Source organism: Notamacropus eugenii, chromosome 1 (assembly GCF_028372415.1).
Source record: "Notamacropus eugenii isolate mMacEug1 chromosome 1, mMacEug1.pri_v2, whole genome shotgun sequence".
Taxonomy (NCBI): Eukaryota; Metazoa; Chordata; class Mammalia; order Diprotodontia; family Macropodidae; genus Notamacropus; species Notamacropus eugenii.
Genome location: NC_092872.1, coordinates 489,543,316 through 489,562,355, shown reverse-complemented (window position 1 = coordinate 489,562,355; position 19,040 = coordinate 489,543,316). Strand labels below are relative to the sequence as shown.

Genomic DNA, 19,040 nt, shown 5'->3' with positions numbered 1-19,040 from the left:
AGGGCAGAAGAGACAATCTACATAAATCATGTTCCAAAGATGTCCAACTAATATAAATACAAAGGACTAAATGCAAAGGACTAAATCGTCAGATACAGGAAAACATGGCTATCAAAAAATGATTCATTCATTCTCTAATGGTTCCAGAGAACCAAGGTTTTAGCATGTAAGAATTGATATAGGTAATTTGCTTGTGTGTTAAGATAATCTTTTATATATTGTGATACAAAGTCAAACAGCAGCTCTGGAACTCTTTCTTTTGTAGACTGCATGTCCAATGGGACTGAAACTTTAAAGAATATTTCATTTCAAAAGAATTCCTTTCAAAATGGGAGAGGGAAGAAGAGTGGAAACAGAAATGAGATCCATACATAATACTACCTTCTTAAATAGAACTTACCAAATATATTTCAATTTTTTCTTGACAACTCAAGGCTATCAGTATGAATATACATTGTTGAGACACAGAGAGAGTCTTCTCATCTCCAAAATGGTCACCAATACCTCTATCCTGATCCTGCCCTGAGGTCAAACATTGGCAAGAGGATGTCTCTGAATACTTGGCTGGTAGACAGTGTTCAAATACCTCCATATACCCAGAGGCCCATATAAGTGGGCTTGATGTGTCTGGTAGAGCTAAGGCTAAAAGGACTGGGTAGATAAGGGCTCACAAGGTGAGGACAAAGGACATGGTGGGGTTTAAATAGTCACAAACATCTGGGGTTCCAGAGCTCTCATTCTGGGGTAAATGGTATCGCCAGTCATTTAAACCTTGGGCTTGAACTTGTATCATCTTCCTTTGCTTAGAACTGCACTGACCTATGGATCTAGGGAAGTCCCAGGGAATCTATGAAGTGAATGTGGAAGACTGAACCTTCCCCATTCCTTGGACTGGCATCCCTAATATTAATTCTCTCTCCCTCAAGTCAGCCAGATTTTTGTCAGTTGCCCCTTACCTGTCCATTCTGGGGGGCAACGGCAGTTGTAGGTGTTTACCCCATCCACGCAGGTCCCTCCGTTCTTACAGTTATTGCCAGGACAGTCATCAATGTTGTCTTCACAGTTCTGGCCAGTAAAACCTGTAGGAAACAGAAGGAAGATACATCAGGCGCTACTACTTCCTTTTGGGAAGAAACCAAGTGAACAAGATCCAGTAGTTCTTCTTCAACCTATGTCATACCAACAGTACCCATTTAGAATCTCTATTATCCTCTCCAGAACTCACAGGAATAACCTCTATTTTCTGGAAATCTATCATTATGAAAACTTAGAGTACCAATTAATTAGGGGACAACAGTCTACTTTACTTTAAAGGACAGTACTTGTTATATGCTATCTATGTACTTGATGCCTTGATAAGATTGATGGAGCAGAAGGTGGCATGTGATGCAGTAGGGAGATCACTGGACTGATTAGAGACTTCTTTTCTAACCTAGTTCTGTCCCTAACTCTGTGCAACCTTCAGTAAAGTACTTCACTTCACTGGACTGCATTTGTCACAAGGATAAAATGACCAATCTGGACAAGCTCAGAATGTTTAATTCTTCCAAGGTAGGAAGAATGCTAAAGACAGAAATTCCATTTATATTCAGTTTTTTAGATACATGGCTATTTCACAAAGCAAAACACCTCAATGCAAGTAGTTTTGTTCCTGACATCTTTTTTTGGGGGGGGGGGAAGGGCTAGGGTAGTGGAGGCAGCGAGAAAGAGGAACACTTGTTTCCTCCCAGAATATTCTAAGGCTTAATTCCTTTATTACAGGGGTCCCTATTCCATTCAACACCTGGGGGGCTAATATCTAAGTCTTTCTGGCTGCCAAGTTACCTATTAATCTGCTCCACTCCCTCTGGCTCAATGATCAACCCAGGAGGGTCTGATTCTAATTGCTTTGGGCTGCTATACTGCAGGGCAAACCTGTGGCCAGTTACTGATTAATGCTCTAGCCCAGTTAAGGAATCCTTTGAACTGCCTCATGCCCTTGGAGAAAGCCAAGCTACTTCAGTCCCTTCCCTCTGGGCTTTGCCCCAGAGCAGGAGTGTCAATGACACCCCCATTACCGGCATGCCTGCAAACCATGCCCACTCGAAGCTGGAACTTGGCAGCAAGGAGAAACAAGGGGAAAAAAAACCTTAAAAAGTCTTGGTTGAATGAGAAAAAAAAAATTCAAGACTTTATGTTTTTACGAGTGCTGTTTGTGTGGAACAGACACTACCATTCTTTACAGTTACCCATTCTTCTTCCAGCTCTAGCCAATTAGGGAGAATTTTCCTGAAAGATCCTTGAGGAAGGACCAACTAGGAAATTAGGGGTCAGAAAGAAAAACAAGGATACCTTTCCAGGTCCTCATTCTTAAGGTGCTTTTCATACCTGGGACATGACAATCAGGGGACCTGGTTTCTTTTCCCCTATGAACCTGCCTAAATCTAACAGAGATCCACCAAGAAATCCAAAGCAATGACAGCACAACCCATCTCCACTCAAGGCAGGAACTTCTGACTCTATTTGGCTGGAGGACGTGTCCCAGGACAAGGAAAAAGGAGCTAGACTTCAAACCATATGTCTGTTGGCCAAGTGGCAAAGTGGAAGCCAGGAAACCCGCTTGTTAATGTATAACCTGCTGCTCATCACTGACACTCCTCTAAGCAATGGTATGTTTATGGTAAATAAGAGAAGAATTATCACAGCCAAATACTTCTCAAAGCAATGTAGGGACAAGCACCCAACCCTATGCATTCCCCATGTGCCTCAACTAGGGGAAGACTAGACACATTCATCTATGATGAGAAATGGAAGACATGATCCCTGCTCTTCAAAGGCTGTGTAGACAATGGAATGCACCATGAAAATAATACCAGACAGGAAATGATAGGGCATTGTCCTCCTCTTAGAGCTATGCAAGAATCCAATCATTTTGAGTTTACAAAAGCCCACAAGAGGTTGGTATGCACAAAGCATTATGCTATGCTCCAGAGAAACTGAGACCAAATTGTTGAATTCAACCCTACCTCCCACCTGAACCAGACTCAGATACTACATTGGAAATTTGTAGTGATCAACAGTGGTGAAAGTCTGTCCCCAAATATGTTCTCTAGCACCTTGGGATGTGTGATCCTGTCTGGGTTGTTTTACATTCTCTAAATATACTGTGAGCTCCAGAAGGGTAGGGATTTTCATTTTCTCCTCTCATATGCCTCTCAGTAACTAACAGAGGGTTGGGCCTGCACTCTTGTTTGTTTAATTGTTAATTAGGGAGGGGGATGAAAACAATTGATGCTTTGTTCACCTGCCATTCAAGCTCCTCCACAATCAGAATCCTACACTTTAAACCTCAGAGTCTTGTCTCCCTTTTCATCTATGATCACCCACTTCCAAGAAGAGGTTTCTGCTTTAGGTCTTATAGAATTAGAACAACTGGCAAGACAGTCCCCTGAAGACGGTTTATCTTCCAAGCCCTGACAGACAGCTAAGCAAGTTAAGAGGTCGGGCAGGAAAATAGGGACTCCAGAGCCTGGATATGTCTTTCCAACCTTCCACCCTCCACTACCTCATCTAGACCTAGCTAGATGGACTATTTCCTACAGTGATAACTCAGAGGTCCAAAGCTAGACACTTGCCCTACAGGAAGTCACTGGAAAACAGTTTGACTTCTTTTTCTGGTGTCTCCAACACCAATCTAGTGGTCTCTCCCTCTACATGTTTTTCAAGGTCCAGCTCAAGGCCTATCTCTAGCTCTTCTAAAAAGCAAGTCACTGCTCTGCTCAAAAATGCATTCTGGCTCCCTCTTGCACATCAAGTACATTTCAGATTTCTTTCCCTTCAATTCAAAGCCTTCCAGAAGCTGCCAACACCACATTTAATCCAGCTTTATCTCATATTACTCTTTTCTGAGAACTTAATGATCCAGTCAAAATGGACTAGTCACATTCCCTCAAGCATGCCCAACATATGCCACTTTGGTGCCTTTGCTCACTCCATTTTCTATGATGGCAATGTTCTCTCTCTGTTCTATGTGTGCTGAATTACTGCCCATCCTTTAAAAGCCAACTCAAATGTCACCTAAGCTGTAGTGCATGAGGGAAGGTTCTGGATTTGGATTCAGAAAACCTGGGTTCGAACTCCAGCCTTTTCACTGTATACAATCTGCATGGTCTTGGGCAAATCACCTTACTTCTCTAGTTTCTTACTCTGTAAAATTAGAGGGATGGACTAGATATCTGTAAAGACCCTTCCAGTTCTGAACCCTAAGTCCTTCATGGATCATAAAATTATGGGGATGGATTATATGTGTAAGGACTCTTCCAACTCTGAATTCTGTATTCCATGACCCCCTTCATGGAATTATGTGGCCTTCTACCTTGCTAATGCACTTAAAATTGATGTTTCATAAATGCTTGTTGATTATCATATACTATTTCCTATTACAATCAGAGCTATAAAAAGGAAATTTTTTCATCTCTAGGGCAAGTACCACAAACCACACCTGGAACAACCAGCAAAAATCTGCTGGGGGATGGGGAGGAGAAAGTGACTTAGAGATGTGGGACACTGAGGTAAGAGAGATTCCTATGCAGGTAGTGAGAGAAGGGGAGAGAGACACATTAGGGAAAGTAAGTGAAGAGCTACCCCAAAGCAACATCTGCTAGCTTCCGGTTTTAACTAATTATTCTAACTAGGTGTTAAGCACTGTTGTTGCTGAAAGCTGCAAATGCTATTACTACATTCATCCCCCAGAAGCAGGACATCAGTTACACCACCCTAATTATAGCTCTGATTGGGATGATCTCTCTGTTTAGGGAGTAGGGAGGGGGGTGAGGGAACTAAACTGTAAGCCCTATCAGGACAAGGTTCATATCTTATCTTAGATTCATATCTCACCCCAGCACCTTGCACTGCACGCAGAAGGCATTCAGTAACTGTTTGATGAATTGTTACAATAGCTTACAGTGATCATTTTTTTTTTTTTTGGCCTATGGTACTATGGTACTACTCCTATGGTACTCAGCTGTACTACTTAGTGGTTTCAGATGTGCTAGTCACATCTTCCCCTAACTAAAATTTGAACTCTTTGCAGGAAAGAAAACTCTTGTTTTATTCTTCTGCTTTTCTCTAGCACAGGCCTGGGCACCCAAGTGCTCAATAAAAACTTACAGAATCACAAAATGTTAGAGCTGGAAGGGACTCCCTCCCCCCACTTAAATATCTAGTCTAATCCCCACCTTCCATTCAGAGAATGGGGAGACTGAAGCACAAAGAGATAACACCACCGGCCAAAAGTGGAGAACACAGTGGCAAAGATGGGACCACAGCCCAAGTCTTTTGACTCCCTTATCAAGGGTTCCATCCTCCTGACCCCAAGCTGGTCCTTTACACTCCTCAGCTCATCTCACAGAAAGCTTCCCCTCTCCATCATCCAGCATGTACAGAGAAACACACACAAAGATTGGGCACTAGCTTCTGATACCACTTCTCCAGTCTGGGGGAGATGCTTTTTCTCACTGTCTCCCCAACAAGGAGAAAGGCAATTTAGATGTGAAAAGAAACTATCCCCAGACCAAACAAAGCCCCACCTCAGAGCAACAGCACTGCTCATAACCAGCAGTCCCTCTCACCCCCTACCCCAGCTGGCTGCTGACATTCAGGAAGTGCATAAACCATGTGTCTGCACGCAGGGGGCCCCCAGCTGTTTGTGGGAGTGGCTGAATCTCTGAGGAACAGACTGTTGGGGCACTAGCTTGGACTGAGGCTGAAGAGGCCTTTCATTTCCCCTTTTAAAAAAAAACAAAACAAAACCACCCCAGCAGGGCCTAGTCCTGGTGGCACGCTTGCTGGAGCAAGCAAACGTACACACAGACATACATAGCATACACCACCCCCATTAAGCACTGTCATCTGACAGGCTGGATAACGGTGGTAGAGAGCAGCACCGGTGAATGCTCCACTGAGGTGAACGAAGCTCTTCTAGGAAGGTTTTTAGACCAGCTTTGCTTTCTAAGGACAAAGACAGCAATTATCACTCTAAGAACTGAATGGGACCTTTCAAGACTCTTCCAAAGCCCTCAGCAGTGAAAGGACATGTTCAAGGTCATACAGACAGGAATATCAGAGGCAGGATGTGACTCCAGGTCCTGTGTATTATACATGGTGTTAGACCATACGCTTCAGGTAGTAAGTCGAGAAGTGAGGCAGCCTAGTGCAGTATATATTCTCTCTCTCTCTGTCTCTCTCTCTGTCTCTGTCTCTGTCTCTGTCTCTCTCTCTATATATGTATATATATATACTTGGACGACTCTCCAATTTTTCCGTGTGTGGAAGCCTTGACTTCCCAAACAGATCATCTCTATGGACAGAGGCTGTAGTCTTCAACTCCTGTGACCCTCCCAGAACTGGGTCCAAGGCCAGGTATACAGTACACATTCAGTAAAGACCTAAGGTAGTATAAGAGAAAGGAGAAGGAGGAGAAAGCTGGGAAGGAACTCAGTACCTGGCAGACAAGTACATTCATAGGTGGTATCTCCAGTCTGACGGCAGGTGCCTCCATTCTGGCAGGGGGAGGGGTTGCAAGGCACATACAGCAGCTCACAGTTCTGGCCAGTGAAGGTTGATCGGCAGACACATTGGTAAGAGCCAACCTCATTGTGGCAGGTGCCACCATTCTTGCAGATGGCAGGACTCTGATTACACTCGTTGACATCATGCTTGCAGGTAGGCCCATGGAAACCAGGTGGGCATCCACAGATGTAGCTAGACTCAAAGGGCAGGCACTGTCCACCATTGGCACAGGGATTGGATGCACAAGGGTCAGCCTGTTGGCATGTCTTACCTGGGAGAAAAGAAGTAGAAGGAAGGAATGATGACCCTTCACACTTAACATTCTGCTTTTCTATCTGTTATCTCACCTGATTCTTATAATAGTCCTGCGATATAGATGGGGCAGGGATAGTCATTCACAATTTAGAGAAGGAAACTGAAGGCCCAATAGGCAGAGGATTTAGACCTGGACAGGGCGTTATAGATTATCTAATCCAACAAAACTGAGGGCCAGTGAGATTAAATGATTTGCTCAAGGTTACACAGATGTGGAGTAACAGAACCATGATCCAGACCCATAGGAGAATAGATTGAAAACTAGAAGGGATGTTTGTAGTAAATTCTAACCCTCTCATTTTACATTTAAAGAAACTGAGGCTTAAAGACATCTGACTCTATCCCCTTTGCCACCACTGGAAGGGAGATTCAAATGAGTACAGATATCACCACTCAACTAGACATGAGGAGACCTCATGGAGGAGAGTTTTAGTCCCTGATCCAGTATTTACTAGCTAGGGAACCTCTGGCTAGTGGACCCATTCTGCAGCCTGGTGAAGCCTATGGACTCCTTCTCAGAAATGTTTTTAAACGCACAAAATATGTAAAAATAAAATACACAGGATTACAAAGAAAACCAATTATATTGAAATATATTTATTCAGATATTTAAAAATCAAAAATAAACAAAAACCCCCTGCAAATTCACAGTTACCCCAGCCCAAGTTAAGAACCCCTCTCCAAAGAAGTTTAAGTCCTTCCCACCTGACCATCCTGGGGGACAGCGGCACTTGAAGTCAGTGAGTGTGATGAGCTCACAAGTGCCTCCATTCCGGCAAGGGTTATTCAAGCAGGCATTGTCTTCTGGCGTCAAGCAAAGCCGATCAGAAAAGCCCAGGCGGCAGGTGCATGCATAGTCCACTACGCTGCCCTGGATCACTGTGTGGCAGGTCCCAGCATTCTTGCATGGAGAACTGAGGCAAGGGTTAGGGGCTTGACAACGCTCACCAACATAGGGTCCACTGCAACTGTTAGGTGGAAAACATACAAGTGATTGGTCCCTAGTTCAACAATGCCTCACCTCTTGACCAATAGACATAGCTCTTTGTCTCAGCTGTTTGTCTGCAAAGTTCAAAGATGGTTGGTTGGTACCAATTTCACAGAGAAAAGATTAAAACTGGAAGAGATCAGGTAGCTTACCCAAGCCCAGTAACCTATGACCTAGGTAGCAGATGCAAAAGTTTCAACTCTAGACCCTTGCTACTTAGGAACCATAATTCTCACTGGGATTTTAGCTTTCTCTATGATCTCCTCCCCCTTTCCCTCAGATCAGGAGCTCTCCAGAAACAAGGCTCTAGTCCCCCACTCCCATCAAGTGAAGTAGGTGGACAGTGGTCAGACTAGGGGATCCCCAAAAGCACAGGCTATGTGTCTTCTCCCACCACATCAGGGAATCCCATTGAGAACAGGGACACCTTAATGTCTCTCCACAGAGCACAAGCTCTTGACTGAAAGTAGCTTCAGTGATCCTGCAAAAATGAGGGACTCAAGGAAGGGAGCAAAAAAGAGTTAGGAAGGCAGAAAAGTGGAATTCCAAGCAAAAGCTGTTTCTGCCATTATCCTGCAACTCAACAATCCTGGACACCCCAAGATTTACTTCTAAAACCTCAAGTCCCCTCTGTTTCTCTCCCCTGCCAAACAACGACCGCAGCAAAGAAATCCCTTTCATGCTTGCTTGCTTGCCTTCGCCAACCAGCCTACTCTGCCACCTGTTGCTACATTTTCCAGAGCATGAGGGATGCCATAAATCACCTGATTAAAAGAAGTGATAGGTCATCTCTCAGCCGCCTCTGCCTCCCATTCCCCTCCCCTTAGAGAAGGGTAAATAAAAAACCCTGGGACCAGCAGAGCACCACCCTTCCCAGCCCAACACCCCTGCCCAGAGCAGTGTCAGGTGTCTTTCACACAAGCTGGTTAGAATGAAGTGCGCTGCTCCATATGTGAATGGCACTACACTTGGGCTCAAGTCTTTGCTCTAACATGGTGAGCATGCATAGGTTAATTCACTTTTCTGGGTCTCACTGTCCTCATCTGTAAAATGAGGATAAGAAAACCCATCCTGTAAGATATTTCTGTCCTAAATTATCAAATGATGCTGTCAAAGTAGAAAGAATCAGAGGACCCAGATTCAAACCCTACCTCCACTATGCACAACCTGTGTTGTCACCTTGGGGAGAGTTCACTTAAAACTTTCAAGGTTTCAGGTTCCTCATCTGGAAAATGACTTAGATAATTTTTAAGTTTTTTTTTTCCTTTCAGTTCTAAATCCTATGGTTGAAATGGATTTGAGAATACTCTGCCAAGTTAAATCCCATACAAATATTCGCTAATAGTATTTTATGAAGAGAGTGTTGCTCTGGACACAGCTGCTGTCATCCCCAGAGGATAATGAAAGCCTCTGCAGCTATGAAAAGGAGTTAACCAACTACTCAGAATTTCAATCTGCAGTGATAGAAGTCCCTAACTTACTTCCACAAGACTTAGGTTTTTTGTTTTTTTCTCAGCCTACTAAGTGTCTCTCTCACACCTTCTTTTAACAAGTCACTGGGAATAAAAGGCACACCCACGTTCTGTGCCTGTCAGTTTTAACACTCGCATCCAAAACACCACAATGCTATAGGCCAGAGCATCTCCAGCAGAAATTCTGCATTTTATGGACAGGACTATAGGGTTTTATTTGTGACCAAAGGCTAGGCCTTGCATAATTCCTTTATACTTTGGACCTTGTTCATGGACTCTTTCTAAAGTGAGCTGAATTCCTCCATAACCCCATGCTCAGACAGACCATTTTTAGAAAACAAACAAAAAAAATAAACAACTTCCCCTTTGGGTTCTTCTTCTCTTTCTAGTTTAATTTCCAGCTACAAGATCAGCTTGAAAATAAAAATAGAAAGAAACCATATTTTAGCAGAGAGGAGATAGAAGACACTGGATGAGGAGAAGGGACACATTTAGAAGATCAGAGGAAAATTGGATTTAAAGCTATAAGAGATCTCAGAACAACAACAAAAAATTCAGAGCCAGAATAAAACTTCCAGAGCATCACTTCTTGTCCTCATTTTACAGGAAGAAACTAAGGCTCAGATGAATGTGCCACAGAGCATCAGTGGAAGCCAAGTTAAAGGGTGGGAGCCCTGACATAGGGTCCCTTTGACAGGTGGGTCCCTATGATGGCTTCCCAGAATAGAGTTACATTTCTCAATAGTTGCTGTATAAATTTCCTTGTCCCAAAACTTCTTTTCTAAGCTGAACCTGAGCTGGGCCAGGAGAATTAATCTGTCTTCCCTCTGCCAGCCATTTATCTCTGTCTGATGAGCTCAGGGAGGGTGATCAAGAAAAGAGACTCAAAATGGACACTCAGACCCACCATCTGTTACCAGAAGCCAAAAGGGCCAAAGCAACTGGCATGAGGAAAACAAAAGCCCCTAAGGATGGGAGGGATGGGGGAATGGCCTGGGGAATTAACTTATTTCCTGACACAGGACAAAATTGTGGCCGTTGCTGGTCATCAGCTCCTGTCATGCGTCCATCAGAGAGGCCCAAACTAACAAACTGCCCAATCTACTCCAATGGGGGCCAGTCCTATTTCTTTCACACTCTAAGATTCTGCCAGAACCTAGAGTCATACTAAATGCCCTGGAGTAAGCTAAGAGCAGCAGGTGCTGAACTCAAAACCAGATCCTTGAACTCCTCCAATGTTTTTTTCCCTCTACCACAGTGCCCCAACTAGAGAATACTGGGGTTAATTTTACCAGCAGTGATTCCTCCATCCTCTTCATACCCCCTCTGTCTGGCCAGTTTGGAAAGCAGGCAAGAGGAAGGATTAGAAAGGAAAAAGGATCTTTACCCACTCACCACCCCTTTCTCCCCTCCCCCCCCCCAATGAATGTCAATGCCCTCTATTGTTAGATAGGAGTTTGGGCACAGGAGAAAAGGCTCTTTTTCTTTCCCAAGCTGATGACAAGGATAGCTAGAAGGGAGTGGGAAGGAAGATGGGGAGGAGAAAGGGGAAGGGGGGTGGTGGGCAGTTAGGAAGAGACAGAGGGCACTTGATCAAAGATTTCTGAGGCCTCCCCATCAACACCCGCTGGCACACATCTTCCTCCTGCTTGTCTCTTCTTTCAGCATGAGATGTCAATCCCACCTCTGGCTGGACTCTCCCATCATGATTAACTGAGAATACTGGGGAATGTACAGTGAAGCTGAGAAGGGTGAGATGAGCCAGACCTGTCTTGGCCTCCCAGGAATACCCTGAGACTTACATCCAAGAATTATACATGCATGGGCCCTCACTCTCCAACCAATCTCAATTTCCCATAGTGAGCAGAGGGAGAATATCCAGTTGCCTATACTACTAGTGGACTTCAGTTTATGCAGTCCCCTGTGGCCATCAATAACCACCCCCCCCCCCCAAAAACCCAACCTATCCTGTAATCTAGCTTTTACCTAACACTTTAACATCATCAGGCAATGGTGAAACCTGAGAGAGACCCCATCCCCTTCTCAACCTGGTTTCCAAAACCAGACTTAGAAGGGAAGAGAGACCTTAAGTACAACTAAGTTCCTATGTTTCATACTCCCTCTTCTCCCCCCTCCACTTTTCTAATTCGGATTTCATTGTTGAGGATTGTGTGAGAATTTGTAAGGATTTGGGGACATTTCGAGTTAATGAGATTGTATTATCCCAGACCAATGTGAAGGAAAATGTGTCTAATAAATCAGGCATCTGCTCTCCGGACAAAGGGCGGCTGGAGGGAGCAGGTGCACATTTTAATAAGGAAGAGCAGCTGCTCAGCCTGACGGCCAATAGCCAAGCCCGGACCCAGGCAATGGGGGGTGGGGAGGGACAGGAGGCTAGGTTTCTGGGTGGCTCAATAGTATCTTCCAGTTTAAGAATGCAACAGGCTGGCTCTGGGAGCTGGCTGCTGTTATGAGAGAGAGCATTGTCCATCGGGGCTGTGGGCCCGGGAGCAAAGAAGAGTAAAGGCATGTTTGCCCGTCCTCAAACTCCTGTCATCTTTGTTCACATGCTGGGTGCTACCCCCTCTTCCCTACTAGGGATGGGCAGTTTAGTTTTGTTTGTTTCTTCGAGAATCACCATGAGGGAAAACAGGTTTGGGTCATGAAAGGAAGGAAGGAATGTTTTATGTTTCCTTTAATATAAAGTAAAATGCTTCTCTGGTGAGATCATAAAGAAAAAGTGTCTCTCCTCCACCGCCCCTCCTCCCCCAGCACTCCTCACTTCCAGAAGGTAGGCAAATAAAGCAGCAAGACTGTAGCCCACCTCCAGTGGTTGGTGAAGGGAAGCTACTAGAGAGGTGCCGATTGCCTGTTAGTAATAAGATCTCAGAGAAAAATTCTAGACTGAGCTCCTTTGTCAAAGAAGATTGATTCATTAGGTGTTTACATTCTAAGTGTGTGTGACAGGGAACAGGGAATGAGACAGTAGAGAGAGGAGGGAGAAGAAAGGGGGGAAAGGAATGAAGAAAATCTAGTGTCTTCTGCCTTCACACCAGCCTGGAGCTGGAGAGGAAGGTAGAGAAACCTCTCCAAGGAAGATCAGCCCTTCCACACTTACTAACAAGCCAAAAGGCAAAATTACCTTCCCCTTCCTTATTTCACTGTATCAAATTATACATAAGGCCTTTCTACCTCCATGCAATCCCTTCCTACTCAGGCCACATTAATGCCCTGATGGGGCAACATTTAACTCTACCCTAAAACAGCGGGGGAAGGGATGCTCTGAGACTACAAGAAGACACCAGACCTTCAGAAAGCCCAGTCAACAGCTAGGAATCGCTTAATGTAATAGAAGCAGGTAGTTAGCCAACCAAGTCAGAGTCCTAGCCATGCATTTTGGTCTAATGTATTCCAACAAAGATTAGTGAAACTAACATGGGAAAGAAAGGTTAGAACACAAAGACCTTGAGGATACTCCATGTAAAATGCACAGGATTGGCATTGCACTAAGGGTCAAGAGACCTAAATTCTAATCCAGGCAGCTATTAACTCTGCACCATAGGAGCCTACTTTTCCTTCCTGCTAATCGGTCCCTCCTTACAATTCACTCCTCCAGAGTAATTAAATCACCTTCCCTAACTCCCAGCTCACATGGATTTACCCTCTTCTCAGCTCCTCCTATGGCACTTACTGTGGGAACCATTTATGTTTGCAAATCATAAATGTTTTTGTATTGTTACTTAAATATCTCCTGTTGGTCTTTAAATCTGTTTGCCAGATAAAAAGTGAGTAAGAGTAAGAGACTATGTCTTGGTCTCTGAGAACATAATGGTTATTCAGTCCACTGGCAAAGATACCGAAATGGTTTGCCATTTCCCTCTCTAGTTTTATACAGGCAGGGGTTAAGTGACTTGCCCAAAGTCACACTGCTATTAGTGTCTGAGTTCTGATTTGAACTTTGGCCTTTCTGACATCAGGTCCAATGTTCTATCCACTGCACCACCTAGCTATCCCAAGCACATAGTACCAGATCAAAAAATAGATAACTGAACTTGACTTAACCAGCTTGTTACATCTGCCTATAGCAGCTGCTTCAACATATGGTTAATTTACATTAAAAGATGCTTAGGAAGAAGAGGTCTTATGTTCTTGCCTTTTTACATTTTAAATGCTTGGTATATTTCCTTTCTATCAGTGACTGAGCAGCCCCCTAAAAAAGTCACTTCTGTGAGGGAACAGGCAATTTAGCTGTTATAAAAACTTATCTCATGTAAAAGCCACCCAATTCCCACCTCTCTCCAACATTCCTCACTTTGACAACCGAGCCTGAATCTGCATTTCCTAAAACCAGCCCAGGGTCTTTCTTCAAGTTGTCTCATCCAGGATTATCACATCTGTGAAAATCATGCATGCCACTGAACAAAAAACTACATCACTGATATCAGATGTGAAATGCTGTGGCACAGGGGTTACTCTTTCCTTAAAAAAGTGATATTAAGGGCACCATACTGAAGTAAGAGTCATAAGACCTGGGACCTAAGTCTTGGCTGTGTCACTGGGCAGCTGTGTGACCTTCATTGTCACTGCCCCTTTCCTGGGCCTTGGTTTCTCCTTGCATAAAATGAAAGAGCTGAGCCAGAGGACCCATAAGAGACTTTCCAGTTCTTTAAATCTACAGTTCTAAGCTGGTCTACTGCTAAATCAGAGAATTGTGTTTGTCACCAGGGACCACTGGCTCTACTTCTAAGGTCTGCAGAGAAACATTTTCCACCTGTTGAATACCTCAAATAATAATGGAATCTTCTCTAATCTCCTCAGATAGCCTCTTTCAAGATGGAAACTCCCTTTAATTAGCATGTGTATAGCAGAATATAGATCTTTGCCCATCATACTTTCTGGGAAGCAGGGAGGGATGGGTGGATGAAGAAGACACACCAACAAAAGATTCCTACCCTTGGACACTGATTTTGCTTCTCAGAATAACAACAGTGATGCCATTTAACTTCCCAAGGCACTTTCACATTCACTAACCTAATTTGTACTCTGTCACCAAGCACCAGAATGGTGAAATAATTTGTATAAAGGAATACAGAGAGTTAATGGTAAAAGACAGAACCCAGTCAACAACTGACTCTCAGTCCCAGGCACTTTCTATTCCTTCCACACCATTCTGGTCCTTGGTTTCTCTATAGGAGGATAAAGTGAGGATGAAAATTCCCGCTCCACACTACTTCTAAGGGAGGTCTGTGGGGGATGAAGGGGAATTTCAGAGACAGTGTGGAGAGAACTGAGCAGACTACTCACTGAAGGAAGCCACCTCAGAGCCAATCTTGGCCCAGGAGCAACAGGCTTCCGGCGGAGGGGGGGGAGGATGCAAGTTAAATGGTGCTCTGTCTGTGGTTCAAAAAATATTGCCTCCCTCTTTGTTCCCTCCTTTCACTATTTCCCCTGTACTGGGCTCCTGCCTTTTCCCCCACCAGCACTGGGCTGGCTCCCTGTTCGCGCGCTCTCTATAGAAATGTGACTCCTGAAAGCATCCCCAGGCAGATGCTGCTGTGACCTTTCACCCAAGACTAATTCTAAGTTTGGCTGTTTTCCTTTCTAAGCTAAGCTGCCATCTGCCACCCCCAGGGGACAGATGACAATTCTCTCCACCCTCTAAATAAGGAGAGATAGAAGGGATGGACAGAGATAGGAGGAATGAGAGAAAGGAATAGGGAAGAGGAGAGAGGCAGAAGAGATACCTGTTAATTTATACATACAAAACCAGGGGCTTCCCTGTAATAGGAGAAGAGTTCTCTGTTCTGCACTGAGGTTCAGTTCAATGTGAGCAAAAGCATGGGGGGTGGGGAGGTGGAGGAAAGGGCAGGGAAACACAACTTCCTTATCCTGATGTCTGTGGGCCATGGCCCTGTCTGAGAAACATCTTTGGAGATCACCTACTGGAAAAGCCCATATGGGCACAGTGAAACTGGTATCTAGCTGGACAAAACCAGTCTCCTTGGGGTGTCAGAGAGCACCCCTATTCCCAAGACAAAGAAGTTTGGGGGAAGCTTGACCAAGCTATCCATGGGAGCACCTCACTTAGACAACTGGCACTAAGCCTTAGGGAATTAGCAAAGCTTCATCCATTTGCCTCACTTTAAAGCAGACTCAACCTAAGATGATCAAGATTTACAGCCTCCCAAATCTGGCTTCGACCTATGGTTCCCACTCTACTTCCCTTTATGTTTTCTTCTGTCTAACCACTGTTCTCCCTACTCTCATTCTGCCCCTCCTGTCTTGGTGTACTCCCTCCCTAAGACTTTCCATGCTCCAAATCATCTTCCTCTCATTTCTACACATCTGAATCCTCCTTCCTTCACAATGCAGCTCAAGGACCACCATTTCCAAGCAAACCACCCTGATGACTCCCAGCTAAAAATCACCTTTCTCCTAAAAGTTCTTATAATGCTTTGTCTAGTTCAGGGCTTCTTAAACTTTTTCTACTTGAGACCCCTTCTGCACTTCTTAAACTGTGCGGTGACCCATAGTTTAAGAAGTGCTGGTCACATTGGTTCTTATCCCAGTCTATCTTCAGTCAGTGCTAATGTACAAGACAAGTAAGTTCCTTGAGGGCAGAGACTCAGTTTTCTGCTTTGTGTCCCTCCTCCAGCCCGGCACACAGTTGATACTTCACGATTATCTCTTAAACTGATTTCATGGAAAGTTTCTTTGGCTAAAGGAATCTTTATTTTACAAAGAGAACAAGATTTCAGGAGAGCATTTATTTGGCATGATAAAAGGAATCTTTATTTTACAAAGAGAACAGATTTCAGAACAGCACTTATTTGGCATGCAAAATGACAAACATTTGGTTTATATCAAAATGGAAAAATCCCTACTACACAAATTGAGAAACACCTGCATTTAAAAAAAAAAAGGAAGGAAATCATAAGATTTTAGGATTTAGAACTAAAAAAAGCCACAGAGATTATTTAGTTCAACCCCTTCATTTTAAAGATGAGGACCTTGAAATCTAAAAAATGTTAAGTTAATATCATTCAGTTGAAGCTCAGTATTACTCAGGTAGCTAAGAGGCACAGCCAGATTGGAATCAGAGACTAGTGATGAATTAATGAGCAGATAACAATTGTGCTGGGAGGTCTCCAATGGAATGCCTTAGGACTCTGTCCCTGACTTTGTGCTGGTGGGCATTTTTAATGATGCCTTGGATGAAGTCATAGCTAGCTTGCTTATTGAACTTGTAGCTGAAGCAGAGAAAGGGATCACCAGTACGTAGAATGACAAAGTCAGTATCCAAAAAGATCTTGATATACTAGAATACATTCAGTCAAATGAGAGCAAATGTCAAGTCCTATGCTTGTGTTAAGAAATAAATCAACTCTACAAAGTAGAGGCTAGGAAATCATTGGGAACGGGGGAGAAGAGGGCTGGTCTAACTAGATCATGGTTCTCATAACAAGAAACAGCCTCAAAACTGGGACTTTTAGTTCAACATCAGTAGGTATCTGTTAAATGTGAATGGTGTTAAAGACTCAAAGGTCATAGTATAGAGAAAAGAGGCCTGGGCTGGAAATTAATAAATTTTGGTCTCAGGTTTACTTCCTAGTTTTGTGACTTTAGGCAAGGCAATTTCTATTTGGGTTTATTTACTCATCTCTATACTGATGGGAACTGGATTCCATGGTGTCTGTCTGTCTGTCTGTCTCTCTCTCTGACTCTATCTCTCCTTCTCTCCCTCTGATTCTGATGGCTCCTTTGGCTGAGCTTAGGCAAGTTCACTAAAAAAAAAAAAACAAAAAAACACAAACCAGGAGAGGTCCACTAGCCATAACCTGAGGACTGAGAGCACTCAGCACTAAGGAGATCTCTTTATCAGATATTGCCAGTCTAGCAGTTTTCCCTCCAGAAAGGGGAATGTGGCTCTGGAAAACAGAGTCAGAGAAGGTCAGCAGGACTCTGTGCTTCATGCTAGAGAAGGGTGTCTCTCAAAAACAGGAGTGGGATGGGGAAGCCCTTCAGTGGAGTTGAGATTGCTGAGTCTGCTTCTCTAAGGCACCGTCAAGTAACCTTTTGGTCACCCCCTGTTTTAGATTGTCCTTGCCATGCAAGGACCCGTGGGAATAAGTGCAGGAAGGAAAGGGTCATGGCTTTAATTAGCCTAGCTCCTTCCTTGCCTGATTTTCAAATTAATTAATAATACTTTCCTCCCTCAAACTCTCCCCACCTCCTACTCCCAAGAATAGCCATCTATAAAAGCTTCCAGGTGTTGGCAGGTGAGGCCCCAGCAATCTATTCAAGCTTAATCAGGCACACCTTTCTCCGTCACTGATCTATAAGCACTGTTGATGGGGCCATAGCTCTTTCTCTAATCCAGGGTGCTCCTACCATTCTGAGTAATCAGCCTTCTACTCTGTGCCTCTGTCCATCTCTTATCTTACCGCCATCAAGCCTAGTCCAAAGTTTGCCTAAGTGCTATGTGCCAATCCAATCATGGGTTACTCATCAGATCATAAAAATAGGGGTCTCTCTCTCTCTCTCTCTCTCTCTCTCTCTCTCTCTCTCTCATACTGGGAAAGGATCAAAGCTGAGAGATCAAGTCTCTAAATCTGTCCCTAAATCTCTACTACTTCCTTCTTAGAGGGACAGTCTCTATCAGCCTACTTAAGACTTCCTGTGATTTCAAACTGGGCAAAGAAAGTCATTTTTTTTACCTGCAAGGTCAATGCACTCAGGCTAAACTCTTCAACAGTTAGCAGTAGAAAGCTGCTATACAACACAATATAGAGACAATACCTCAGAGTAATGGGCAAGAGTATGGTGGAGAAAGCAGTGGTGGATAGCATCAAAGAACTGGGGTTCAAATTCTCCCTCTGACACAACCTATAGGATCTTGGGTAATCATGTTCCCTTCTTTGGCCTTCAAGATACCTTCTGTTTCTAAAATCCTGGTCCAAAACTAGCCTCAAAGCCCCAGTTCTCCTCCCCACTACTTTGCAGCCCTACAGGGATAGGAGTGTTTTATAGTTTATCAATGGGGCTACCTGACTCCATGCCTCAAGTCCAGATGCATCTAGCAACCCCAAAACAAGAAAACTGCAAATGTATCCTAATTCTTCCCCGATAAAATGTGAGTTTTTTGAGGACAGGGATAGCACAAGCTGTCTGCTACTCAGGCTTGGTGTATTTTCTCTCTCCTTCTTCAGTCCACCTCTTGGGATTCTTAAGTTCCTAAAGCTCAGCCTAAGTCCTACTTCCTGTATGAAGCCTTTCTTGACCCTCTCCCAGAGGTTCATTTTTCACAAATCACTCTGCCAACAAGTATCAAGCACCGGCGATGTGTCTGACCTTGTACAAATATGAAGAGACACACTCTTATAGTGCGTGCCTAGCACATAGTAGGCACTTAATAAATGCTCATTAAATTAAAGAGAATGCATGGAAGAGCACAACGTCTGACCTCTAATTAGGAGTCTCTGAGATTCTAATAGAAGGCCATTCCGGAACATCTGAAAGAATTCCACCTCCACCCAAGTTTCCTTTAAGCTCCCCTTTCTGTACATGGCAGAATTTGGAATACTTATTCACACTCTGGAAGGGTTTATGGCCTATGATAATTCCATGCCAATTAAACACTGCTTGTTGAAATACTTCAGCAATTTATTAGAAGTCAAGTTGGACAGTTATGCTGTGTGGTCATAGAATGACCCTTA

At 43.9% G+C, this 19,040-nt stretch overlaps 1 protein-coding gene across 1 annotated transcript in view; it reads right to left on the bottom strand.

Annotated features, from left to right (window-relative positions):
- The window catches only part of NOTCH1 (notch receptor 1), a 73,897-nt gene that overhangs the window by 34,513 nt on the left and 20,344 nt on the right, over nt 1-19,040 (bottom strand). The window contains exons 3-5 of the mRNA XM_072632931.1: nt 7,570-7,832; nt 6,482-6,820; nt 957-1,079 (exon numbers count right to left, since the gene is read on the bottom strand). Coding sequence (XP_072489032.1) covers nt 957-1,079; nt 6,482-6,820; nt 7,570-7,832 — 725 coding nt within the window. The remainder of the gene's footprint in view (nt 1-956; nt 1,080-6,481; nt 6,821-7,569; nt 7,833-19,040) is intronic.